Genomic DNA, 13,067 nt, shown 5'->3' on the forward strand with positions numbered 1-13,067 from the left:
GCAAAATGCAAGTTTTGTACAAGGCTGGCCTTGCTATTACAAAATTAAGCCTTCAAGTGCCACTAAGGAATTTTAATATTTCCCAGCTACTACCCTTTGGGGGGCACAATGAGACCAGGATGTACATCAGTTACCAAACGTTTTTTTCTGCGCTTTCTACGTACAAACACTTGCAGACAGAGATTTTAAAATATGATGAAAGAAAAAGCTTAGCAAACGGAGTTTCATGTGGGTTTCTCCAGGTGATGGAGGAGTGATTACAGGACCATTGGGGTAAGTGGTTGTCTGCAGTGTGTGTTTTTTGGGGGGTAATTCCTGGCTGCCTGAAAGATGCTATGTGCTGAGCTTGTATTTGTCTGTCTGTGTGGAGATTTATGTGCTGAGCTGTTTGTCTGAAGGACCATGTGCTAAGGCTAGCAGTTGGAAGCTATGAGCTTCTTAAGGAGGCTTTGAAACCTAACCCTTTTTCAAGCCACAAGCAGGGGATAGAGCTATCAAAAAGCCAGGGCTACATAAGGCTGTCTAACCAAGTTTAGAGGGGAAGCTTGAAAGTTACACTTGGCCTTCCTTAAAACCTCTTTTAAACTAAACTAAACCCTAAACCATCAGTAGGAGAGAATGCAGGCAGAAGCTAGCAACAGAGTGGGGGTTATCTTGTTTACTGCACACAATGTAGCATTAAGTCAAGTGAAAATCTTAAGCGAAGCTAAATGTTCCACAAAATCTCTATGAACAGTTATTCTAAACAGCTGGAGTTTGGAATGGGTCCCATTTAAAGAAAGATTAAAAAGACTGGGACTTTTCAGCTTAGGAAAGAGGAGACTAAGGGGATGGGGGTATGATAAAGGTCGATACAATCACTACAGATATGGAGAACGTGAATAAGGAAAAGTTATTTACTTGCTTCCATAACAAATAGTAAGGATCACCAAATGAAATTAATAGCTAGCGGATTTAAAGCAAACAAAGGGAAGTTTTTCCTCACATAGCACGCAGCCCACCTGTGCCACTCCTTGCCAGAGGACGTTGAGAAGACCAGGACTTTATAAAGGTTCAAAAGAGAACTAGATAGGTTCATGGCAGTTAGGTCCCTTGATACTTATTAGCTAGGATAGGTAGGAATGGTGTCACTAGCCTCTGTCTGTCGAAGGCTGTAAATGGAGGACAGGACCGGGATCATTCAGTGACTGCCTGTTCTGTTCTCTCCCTCTGGGGCATCTGGCATTGGCCACTGTAGGATGACAGGTACTGGGGTAGATGGACCTTTGGTCTGACCCAGTATGGCCGTGCTTATATTCTTAAAGTCTTTTGCAGTGACGAAATGAGTTTCATTCCTTCTGTGGAGTTTTTTTTGCAAAAGTGTCTGATATGTCTTGTAGACTAAGCTCCAAGAGGCCTTAATAGAAAGTGGCATTACTACTAACCTGAGAAAAAAGTGCACAGGAAGAATCCAAGGAAAGCCACAGAGAGGAGCCTTCTCTTCACAAGTAGCTCTGATAGTGTCATTGAGTTCAGGTATATAAGGAGTGATGTGAGATATTCCAGCATAGTCCAACCCATTAATCCATATTCCAGAGTCATTTTTTACCAAATTTCCACCTACTCCATAAAATCTTCTGTTCACATGCTGGAAGGGGAAGGAACAAACAGGAAAGCCATCAGGCATTTGCAATATTTCGTGCAACATGACAAAAGTCAGAACTGATTCTGCCCATTAATACTACCCACCCACATTTTACATAGTATAAAGTTGTTTATGGTATGCTAGAAAACGTGTTTTAATAAAAGTACTTATATCATCCCCAGCATGGTGGCACCTGAACAACAGTGCAGATCTTGCTACTAGATATTTCTGTAAGACACAATGGACCATTCTTAAAAAAAAAATCAGTGCTTATTGGACCTAATACAGAGGCTGAACCCAAATAAAATGATTTTACAAGGCAAAGAAATGAAGCGCCCCCTCTCCCCCAAACTCAGAGAAGTTAGACTGCTCCTAGATTGCCCTTTCAAAACATTTACAAGAGGCAATCACTACAGCTCGTCAATAAGGTCAGTGTAGTCCAGTGACACTGGTAAGTCCCAGAAATGTAACGTACCCTTTGCCTGACTGGAGCACTAGGGGGGTGTCTACATAAAGAAAAACCTGACATGGGTCATGCTGGCTGACCAAGGCTCACAAGGCTTAGCTTGTGAGGCTCTTTCACTGATGCCAGGATTTCCAGGCTTGGACTGGAGCACAAGCTCTAGGACCCTGTGGGGTGAGAGGATCCCAAAGCCCATGGCTTAGCCTGAGCCCAGACAGCAACACAGCAGTCAAACATCCCCACAGGCTGAGCCTCATGAACCTTAGTCAGCTAGTGCAGGACAGTCACAGGTGTCTAGTTGCTGTGTAAACATAGCCTTAGAGCTATGTACTTGTCTAGAATGAAGAGAGAGATTATACGGAGACTTTTAAACTGAGCCTAAGTTTCTGAAAACAGCCTAAGCATGGCAGAAGGTGGAGGACTATACTGAACTGGTTTATGGACAACTAAGCAGTTTTGAGCTCTAGTAACAGTAAACAGACACCACCACTTTTGGAAGGGAAAAGCAGCAGCAGACTTTGGAGAGCTGGAAGCTAGGGAGAATTTGCAGAAAGTTCACACTCCATGAAACTCAATTAAACTCCTCTAAAGTTTGAAGTACTGAGTTAACTCTGTTTCAGGCCAAGTTTCACAGGAACAAGGTACTATTTCATACTGGCTTAGTTAGACCAGTACTGCAACACCTTTCCCCTCCCCCCATTCGGCACGACCCAGCAGGCACTTTTATTCAAGTATTTTAAAAGTGCCTTTTCCCTCTACTTTGCTTAACAAAGACATGGTTAAGAGGTGACTTGATTAGAGTCTACAAGTACAAACCAATATTTGAAAATCGGCTCTTCAATCTAGCAGAGAAAGATACAGATGATCCAATATCTAAAATTTGTAGCGAGACAAATTTAGATGGGAAATAAGGCATACATTTTTAATGGTGAGATTACGGGAACATCTTATCAAGAGCCTTAGTGAATTCTCCATCACAGTCAACTTTCAAATCAAGCTTAGGTGTTTTTCTAAAAGATATGCTCTAGGATGTTTGGGGGTGGTAAATTCTATGGCCTAGAAGTCAGACTAGAGGGATGCAATATTTCCTTCTGTCCTTGGAATTTATTAACTACATAAACTGAAAAATATAAAAGTAGTCGAACAAGAGTGTTCAAATGGGAGCATTAGATCAGTTTAATAATTCACAGCTTAGATTACACAAAATAACTTACCAATGAAGACAAGGCCTAAGTGTGAATCATATATATCTAGAATCTAGAAATTCCAAACACAGTATTTATACCATTTTTTTCCTAAAACACTTTCTTGGATGACTCATGATTAGATGTTAATAAAGAGTAATATAACACAAGCTCCATTTTGAAAGTCTCTGCACCAACACAGACGGATTTATTAATCTGCCTTGGAAAGGTTGCTGACCCTGACCTATGCTATACTATGAAAACTAATTAAAAAAACAAACAAACCCTCATTATATCTGATTCTTACAGAAATGTTGCAGTAAAAAAAAAAAAAGAGGCAGAGGATACTGAAGATTCTAACTCAAACCATGCAGTAGTCAGAAGAAACTGGAGAGGTAGCAGCTTGCACCCTCTTTATTCTGTTGGCTTGAAGTGTGAGAACTATGATGTGCTAACAGATGCTGCTCACAAAAAATTCCAGACTTAGGCACCTGGTTATTCCACATGTGGGCTACACATGGGATACACATCAGTCAAAGAACAAGTGGCAAGGAACAAAACCAATTATCCCGATTTCCAAGTTACTGCCCCTACCCACTAATCTACAAGGACCTTCCAGTATATAACACTCAGATATCTTTCATAAATAGGACTGGCTATTTTTAAGTTAAGCTCTATTGAAGTCAGATCTCTCAACTGGAGATGAGTGAAGAAAGAAGCTCCAAGCCAACTGCAACAAGACAATTTGCCTTTATTTTATAAACTTTTTTCACACTTTGTGTTGTTCCAAAGTCTGGTAAGACTTAACTACTACAAAGCTATACTTGTCACTTCACCCACTCTTTGGCACATACATATGCAGGTATACATTCTAAAAAAAGTTACCAGGAAAGGCAAATCACTTCTCTGCTAAATAATCATCCATTGTCCTTTCCAATTTACCATAGCATGCCAGCAAAATCAGTATATACAGAGTTCAGCTGAGCCAACCTCCAAAGGAAAGAGATGAATGATTCCACAGGTATCGAGAGAGAATCTGCCTTGTTTCCTGCATAGAATACTGTTTATAAGAACAAATATATGTAATATACACATATGGAAGCATTTAAGCACGTTTACTGAGCCAAATTCATTCCTGGTGTAACCAAACAGAAGTCAGGGAAGTGTGTGGCTCATTATGAGCAATGAAACAAAAAACAAGTTACAATAATCTCAAGCAGCTACTTATTTTAAAACAGCCTGGGAATGAACAATCCTCTTCAGAGTTGTCCTGTACCCAAAAATAAAATGCTCTTCTTTTACAGGGGAAAGGAAAGTTGGAGAGGGAAACATCATTTTAAAAAGAGACGATGTAGGCTATATGTTTCTTACCTGGAGAAAGACCCGCTTAGGCTTTGGATTGGCTGAATCAGAACTGTATGGGAAGAATACTCCACTGCAAACAAGAATTAATGTAACTGCAAACACTGTCATTAAAGTTATGAGAGTCTTCTTTGTACTTCTGGCAAGATAGATGAAGTTAAGCTAGAGAATAAAAATATCAGACACTAGTTATGAAAATACTACAAGTAAAAAAAAAAGACAGTATTTATAATCTAATTTATAGAATAGAGGGCATTTTAAAATATGATTATCTTCACAGGTGATATTTAATTTGATGTAAGGTTTCTTAATGTCACTTGCAGTCCTTAACAGCCAGTATGCAAGATCTATGTGCAGACTTTCTTGAGTTTTAAGAAAGCTCATACTGTTTTTTAAAGTTTACTAGCAAATAGCTGGTACCTGATTATTTGTAATTAGAGGACAGCATGAATGCACATTGTTAAAAAATAGTGCTGAAACATGATGGCTACATCTACACTAGCACACTAGGTCGAAGTAGCTTATTGCGACGTAAGAACATTGAAATAGGCTACTACTTCGACACGTATCGTCTACACATCTTCCAGGGCTGGTGCCATTGACGTTCAACGTTGAAGTAGCAATGCAGAACGTCGAAAGGAGCTGCCCTGGAAAGAAATGCAGAGCGTCCACACACACAAGTGCTCCGCGGCAAAATAAGGGGCCAGCAAAGCCCCAAGACGCTCCCTTAGAGGGTCCCTCCCAGACACACATGGCCTGCACAGCACGAGATCCAGAGAGCCGACAACTGGTTGCAGACCCCGTGCATGCAGCATGGACCCCCCCCCCCACCAGCAGCAGCCAGAAGCCCTGGGCTAAGGGCTGCTGCACACACCAACCATAGAGCCCTGCAGGAGCTGGACAGAGCGGCTCTCAACCCCTCAGCTGACGGCTGCCATGGAGGACCCCGCTATTTTGACATAACAGGACGCAGATCGTCTACACACGTCTTACTTCGACGTTGAACGTCGAAGTAGGGCACTACTCCCATCTTTGGATAGGAATAGCAATTTTGACGTCTCACTGCTTAACGTTGACTTCAACATCGAAATAGCTCACGGCACGTGTAGATGCGACGCGTACTATTTTGACGTTGTGCCAGCTACTTCGAAGTAGCCGGCTAGTGTAGACACACCTGATGTGATTTACATATTGTTCAGGTCAATTTATACTCAATACCACATTCTTCCTATTTACACTGAAGTTCTAAGTAGCCTCTAGTAATAAAACACCTCAAGAAAGTCAAATCATCTTTTTGGTGCAAGGGAAGAGTATCCCCAATTGATCTCTATAGCTCTAACCTACAACAGATATAATCTGTGTTCTGTCTAAATAGGTTTCTTCAACCAACAGTATATTGTTTATTGCATGTAAACGCTCCTGCACAATGACTCATTTTAATATCATCATGAACGCAAAAACAACCATCCTGAACACAGAAAGCGAAGTCTACAATGGAATGGATTGCCCTCTTCATAAACAGCAGGTTACATCAGTACATTTTTTTGGTCAATGTTTTGTTGGTTCTTTCAGGGACACAATCACAATAGGGGAAAGCCACTAAACTTCCCCAACATCATCTAATTTTCATGTCATGCACAAATTAGAGTCTTTAGTCAGGCACTGGGTAAAACTCAACCCTGTAACATGCACAACTCCAACCAACTTCACTGAGAGGAGCACACACCTAAATAAAGGTAGAATTTGTCTATTAAGTATCCATAAACAGCAACTATAAAGAAAAGAATTCCAATGTAACGTATTAGCTTAGTTAGTTTATGGGAGTCTGTTGCGATAAGCAAGCTTTTCAGCCTACAATTAAAACACTATTAATATAAAACATTCCTTTAAAATACATAGATTAGAAAGGTTTTTAAAAAAAAAAATCTTCTTACGAAATAGGAAGATAGAATTACAGTGCTGCCAACGATAAAGGCTGCCAGCACTACATCCGGTGGAATTTCTGTACCACTTCGACCCATGATGGGAATGAACATTTCAAATATTGTCCAGGTGAGGTACATTATGTACAGATATGGGATAAACATTCCCAGCATATAAATCATGACAAATCTTATTGTGGCACCTACAGGACAGGAAAATCACAAGAAAGCATGACATTCTGTAGTCCAAAAGATGTAGTATTTACAGTTTTAATTTAGCAATTATACACAATAATCAAACACAAGCACAAACTTTGTCCTAGGGTGAGGTTCATCAGCATATACTGAAGGCTCCATTTGGTACAGACCATGCCAATGCAAGACATGTTCACAGCCACATAATACTATACTTATATTATCAAAAATGCTAAAAAGAGTTTTTCCCTTCATTACATATGTCGAGCACTGGTTAGGTTACATCTTCCATCTAAATATTTGGACAATGATCATTACTGAACACACAGATAGTTTGACCCACTGAATCTATACTGATGTATATTATACTAATAGCTGAAAACCCAGGCTCTCTCACAAAGGCATGCATTTGGGTACATATATGGGCAACATCCATCAATGGCCAATTAAACTGTTATAGGCAAATTAGCTGCAAAGAAAAGGTGCTGACAGACAGGCAAGTTACTTCTGATATCACAATGGTCTAGGGTTCTTGGCATAGTATAGATATGTAGCCATACACCACACTGGTGTAATCTGTAAAGGGAAAGTAGCAGAGAACTTAAAAAGCAGATGGTAACAGACCACAAAAACTAGTGATGCTTGAACCTGGTGATACTCTGAACAAAGAGAGAAGAATTCATGGACCATTTTTGTGAATCAGGACTGAAGGCAAATAAAAGTTTTGTATCTGTATATACAGATGACTCAAGCCCCTCCCACATATCTGCTTTATTAAAAGCTGACTTTATGTCAAGGTTTTAGTTATTCCTAACAAAAATTCCAATGTTGTTCTGAAGTCTGAATTCAGATCTCAGAGAAGCTTTTATTTTTTTTAAAGAATCACAAAACATTCATGGCATTTTAGTTCAAACTGGCTGTAAACATGCCCTGACTTACAATTATAACTAAGCTCCAGTTGTCAAATAATAAAATAAATTTTTACCTTTTTGTTTGAATTCTCTATGTATCAACAGCTTTGTGAATAAAGGAAACACTACCCACATTGCACAGATGAATGCCGAGCAAAGGCCTAGCTGAGTGATTAGAACCAGTGCAACAGACCAAACAAGAAGTGGGACATCAAAGAACATCTCCCCCAGGTACTGCTCATTTGTATTCTGTAAAGCGGGGGGTGGGGAAGAGAGCAAAAACAAAGAATTAACTGATTAGACTATCAAGTCTCTTAAGCCAACATATGTGAATTCCTCTGCCTTATACACAGCTAATGCTTTGTTTGGTCACCATCTATTTTTTTATAAACATTACCACACTAATTTCTTTAATTTTATGCATTTATACAATTAAATACATCACAACAGATTTAAAAAAAGCAGTCTGACAAGAGATCATTTTGGGTGTTGGAGTGAAGGGAGAGAAAAATAAAGGAAAAGAAAGGCAACATTTTCTCTAAGCACGTTTTATGTACATTGCTTTTTCCTTTCTCATGTAGCAAATGGCTTGTTTGTAACCACATGAAAACACATTTCACACATTTCAGAAGATTGAGTTAGTTTCATCAGCAGCATAACTATCCCTCTTCCTTCATACTCAGTGTGATTATTGCAGATACTATTAAGTTAAAGCCTTTCTTCCATATTGTCAAATGGGGGCAGCGTGATTCTCCCACTCCCCAAAGGAAGCACCAGAGTCCACAAGCAAGATCATGCACATTTGACATCGCATACCAATGATACTGAAAATATGTTGTAAAAGAATTTTGCCTTCACCCAATCTAGTTTATTTAGGGTATGTCTACACTTACCTGGAGATCAATCTGGTTAGGGCACTCTTCTGGGGTTCAGTTTAGTGTGCCTAGTGGGGACGTGCGAAATCAAACTATCAGGGCTTGACAGCTGACCCCTGTACTTCTCATTATCGCTTGGAGTAAGGGAGGTTGACAGGAATTTCTCCTGTCGATCTTCTGCGAGAAGTCCTAGATACATTGATTCCAGCTGTGCAATTGTCATAGCTGGAATTGTGTACGTAGGATCAACTTTCAGATCTAATGTAAAACCTGGCCTAAATTTTAATACTTCAAAGGTTTTCACCTTTATTTCTTTTGTAATCATTTTTGATTTTATTGTATTATACTTGTACTCTCTTAAAACCTACCTTCTTGTAATTAAACTGAACTTGGTTTTATTCTTAGTCAAAACTGATCCAGTGTTGTGCTGAACAGTGTTGTGCCCACAGTGTTGTAGACTGTGAAATAACTCTATTTTAAGCAGTGAGAATGTTGGATGATTTCCTCAGAGGTGCAACAGATCTAAAATATCTGAGCCGTCCAGGAGGGGCTGGACAGTGTAGAACACACATTTTGAAGAAAAATTTGGGACTGCAAGTGGTGACTAAGACTGGTGAAAACCAGCACATAACTGAAGTGTGTGCATAGCTTTAGTCTGCCATCAGATGCTCAGCGTTGCACGATGCTTGAGTGTTTATGGGGGGCCTAATTTTGGAGTTACAGCAGCAAAGAATTGGGAGGCACCACAAGCTGCAGGGCAAAGGTGATCCAACCCCTCAATGTCTGGACTGTACCACAGAATGTCATATTAACACGACTGCAAATGAAATTTAATATCCATAGGGCAAAATAATGTACATACGAGGGAAAAATGTAAACTACCGATACATCTTACAGAGTTCTAAATTAACAAAAGGAACTGAATATCACTGTAGATAGCCCAGTGAAGACCTCTACTCAGTGTGCAGCTGTGGTTAAAGAAAAAAGCAAATAAGAAATTAGGATGAATAAGGAATGGGATGAATAATATGGAAATTATGAAGACACTGTATATTATGACCTCACCTACCATTCTGTGTTCGGTACTCAAAATGGAAATGCAGAATTAAAGAGCAACAAGAGAATGATCAAAGTCATGGAAAAATTTATATGAAAAGATGAGAAGACTGATTGCTACCTTAGAAAGGAGAAAAATAAGAGGGCGCATGATAAAAGTATATAAAATAATGAATAGTGTGCAGAAGGCAGATCGGATACTTCTGTTCTCCCTTTCTCATAACACAAGACTTAAGGGTTATTTAATAAAATCTAAAAAGTAGAAATTCAAAAGCAGTAAAAGGAACCATTTTTCCCCACACGGCATTTGATTAATCTGTGGAACTCATTGCCACGTGTGGTTATCTGAAGCCAAAAACATAACATTCAAAGAATGACTGAACAACTACATAAAGAAGAGGCAGTTATCATAATAAGCGATAACATGAATATTGTAACATCATGCTTCAGGTTAAACCAATTTAACTACTAGAGACCAGGACGAAACTTTACATGGAGGAGTTATCTTCCGCTAGCCTACCATGGGGTTCTTCCCTCTCTTCTGAAGCATCTGGTATTGGTCACTGTCAGACACAATATTCTGAACGAGATGGGTTTTGGGTAAGGTTCCTGTTAAACTGCATGGCAGTACAATCGTGCATCTGCTTAATGAGCCCTGCCATGGGGCTCAGGGCTGCCGCACACGGAGCTACCTGGATGGAGAGGAGCACCTCTCTCCACTGCAGCAGCTACTTGCTGAGGATGGAGGAGTGTGCCTCGCCCAGTTGGTTAGAGAGGGGACATGAGGAGAGAGTGAGAGAGGAAGTGGCTGATTGGGGTGGGGGGAGTTAGTAGGGAAGGGCAGGTAGTTTGGGACGTCCTGTCTCCAGCTGGGCTGCAGCAATGGCAGCCAAGAGAGCAGAGGACGGAGAGAGACTACAGAGATTACGACCACTGGGGTTGGCTGCAGTAGAGTATTATGAGAAACCCAGCATTTTCCTGCACCAGTCCTAGGCTGGGTGTGTGGCATCTTTCCCTGTAAGCAGAGTTCTTAGGCAGCCACCCAGGAGGGATTCAGATGCTACCCAGCTGATCAGCAGAGTGCCCACAGCCACCCACAGTGGGCAGCATATGTTTATATGGGCGGTGCATATCTACACATAACAAAATTTATTCCACCCGTGGATAGAAAACTTAGTGAGAACACTGGTATGGGGGAGCAGGACGGCATGGGATAGGTGGGGAACATAAGAGTTGGGTGGATGCTGGCATGGGTGAGGTGGGGATAGGGTGTTTGTGGTGTCCTCCTAGCTGGGCTGCACCTGTCACTGCCTGCAACTCCAAGAAGCAAGATCCTCTCCCAGTCCCCCCGGCTGCTGAGCTGGGGTCAGAGGGAGCAGAGTGTATGGGGAGAGCGGGGGAAGTGTTATGTTGGCGTGCTGGGGCATGTGGGTGCTGCAGGGGAAACTGTTGTCTTATTAATACATCAGAGAAAGCTTAATCCAAGTATATATTCCCTTTTCTTGTTGAGGCTGGAGTGAGGAGTTGGTATTAATTACCAACTGACTGGTGACATAATTACAAGATCTGAAACAGGACAGGAGAAATATGATGGGGGAAAGAATAATGTAGCACCCTGCTATTTTCCACTACCAGACTTATAGATCAAACACAAAACAGTGAATCCTCTGCAGGCCAAAATATTTTTCACCTATAATTCGCAGGGAAAAATAAAAAGCTTGCTTTTGGCCATGCTGAGTTTGTTAACAAGCAGCCATCTGCCTGGAGAAGTTACAAAGCCTGGGCTAAAATTTAGTTTGCTTGGAGGGAGACAGGTCCAAGGCACAGAAGTAAAGATGGCAGAGACAGTCTGCATTAGAAGAGCTTTTGTACTGTAAAACATTTAGACTGCTTTTATATATAAGGATGCAGGCTTTAGTGAATTTATATTGGAGCAAAAGCCCATGGATAGGCCTACCTCCTGACAATTGCATGATTACACTTCAAATAAAGTTTACAAAGGTGCTAATGGCTTATGGCACAAAAGAGAAGGATTCTTTTAACAGTTTTTTGGAATGCTGTAGATATCTGAATATTCTTAATAATTTTTTTAAAATAATCTGTTACTAATTAATATATGGTAAATTGTTAAAACTGGAAGAACTTTACCATGAATCCTATATATTTGTTGGGCCTTTCAATTAGAGTTGGTTTCCAGACAAGTGGTTTCCATTAAGTTTTAGAATTTGTTTAGGGAGGGTCATTGGCACGGTTAGACCTTTGCTATCTGGTATAGTTCTGGCTGTTATGAGTCAATGGGTATAGTCATACGCAACAAGCACTAGTTGTGATGCTAGGTGTTTTGCAGGATGAAGACTTTACATATAAGCTTTTTGAAGCATGCATCTATCTACAATCTCTGAAGACATGTTAATGTGCTCTGGGGCGTCCACTCTTTGAATTAGACACACACAGTGTTTCAAACCAGAACTTTTATCTGCTTTTACAGTTCTCTGTTTCATTTGCGTAGCACAGATTCTAAACATTGATTTTGAAATACCCATAACCAACCACCAGCTGTTTTCTTTCCTTCCTATTTCCAGTGTTCTCAGTTGTTTGTGGATTTGTCTGCTGTGTTGCTTTATTACTTATTTTTACTGTTCTGAGTGTGCATGGTGTTAATCAAATTAAGAGGTGACATCCCAGAGAAACTGTATGAGCCTGAGTGAATGTCTTTTAGTCTCCTTTCCTGTGACAGGAAATACTGTATTAATATTTGCAAGGAGAGCATGACTATTTCTAGTTGAGTTAGATTTGTTTAGCATCTTAAAGCTGAGCTCTTTGTGGATTATATGCACGCAAGAGGGATAGCTTTGTGAATGGCAGAAGTTTGTAGCCTGCTAGTGTTTTTGAGAGCAGCTTTAGTGGAGATTCTGAAGATTTAGTGGTCTATGGGAGTAGATTATTAAATTGGAGCTCTGGTGCATACTTTCTATGCTTTAATTAATGGCCATGTCTATTTTATTTCTATAGCTGTTTTCAGTATGCCCCATTTTGGTATGTTTACTAGCTTGAGTTAGAAGGGATGATAAAACACACATAACTCCAATGGAAGTGTTAATTTTCTTTTTGCTTTCATATTATACAAACATCTGGTGGTTAGTTACCGTTATTTTAAAACTGCTCCTTGTTAATTATCCATTGTATATATTTATTGTTCTTTGTTAATTACCCATGTTTAATATTTTTCTTCTCAGAATGCTTATTTTAAACAGTTTGTATATATTTATAGCTAGGTTCTTTGTTTGTTTTTGTGGGTGCACTTCTGCACTGGTGTTTCAACATAAGAACATTCAACCCAACCCGCCCTCCCAAAAAATTCAACCTACCCAAGGGTGGAAAATGTTAGAGCAGAGATTCCCAACCTATGGGTCACAACCCATGGATTTTTGAACTGTCACTGGCTGGGCTCTGAAGGAGCCATTTGTAGCCACTT

General features: G+C 40.1%; 1 protein-coding gene across 1 annotated transcript in view; it reads right to left on the reverse strand.

The window, feature by feature from the left end:
• ERMP1 (endoplasmic reticulum metallopeptidase 1) overlaps positions 1-13,067 on the reverse strand; it is a 42,670-nt gene that overhangs the window by 6,404 nt on the left and 23,199 nt on the right. The window contains exons 9-12 of the mRNA XM_074994094.1: positions 7,736-7,910; positions 6,568-6,758; positions 4,643-4,795; positions 1,425-1,627 (exon numbers count right to left, since the gene is read on the reverse strand). Of these exons, the coding sequence (XP_074850195.1) occupies positions 1,425-1,627; positions 4,643-4,795; positions 6,568-6,758; positions 7,736-7,910 (722 nt within the window). The remainder of the gene's footprint in view (positions 1-1,424; positions 1,628-4,642; positions 4,796-6,567; positions 6,759-7,735; positions 7,911-13,067) is intronic.

Source organism: Carettochelys insculpta, chromosome 5, assembly GCF_033958435.1.
Source record: "Carettochelys insculpta isolate YL-2023 chromosome 5, ASM3395843v1, whole genome shotgun sequence".
Lineage (NCBI taxonomy): Eukaryota > Metazoa > Chordata > Testudines > Carettochelyidae > Carettochelys > Carettochelys insculpta.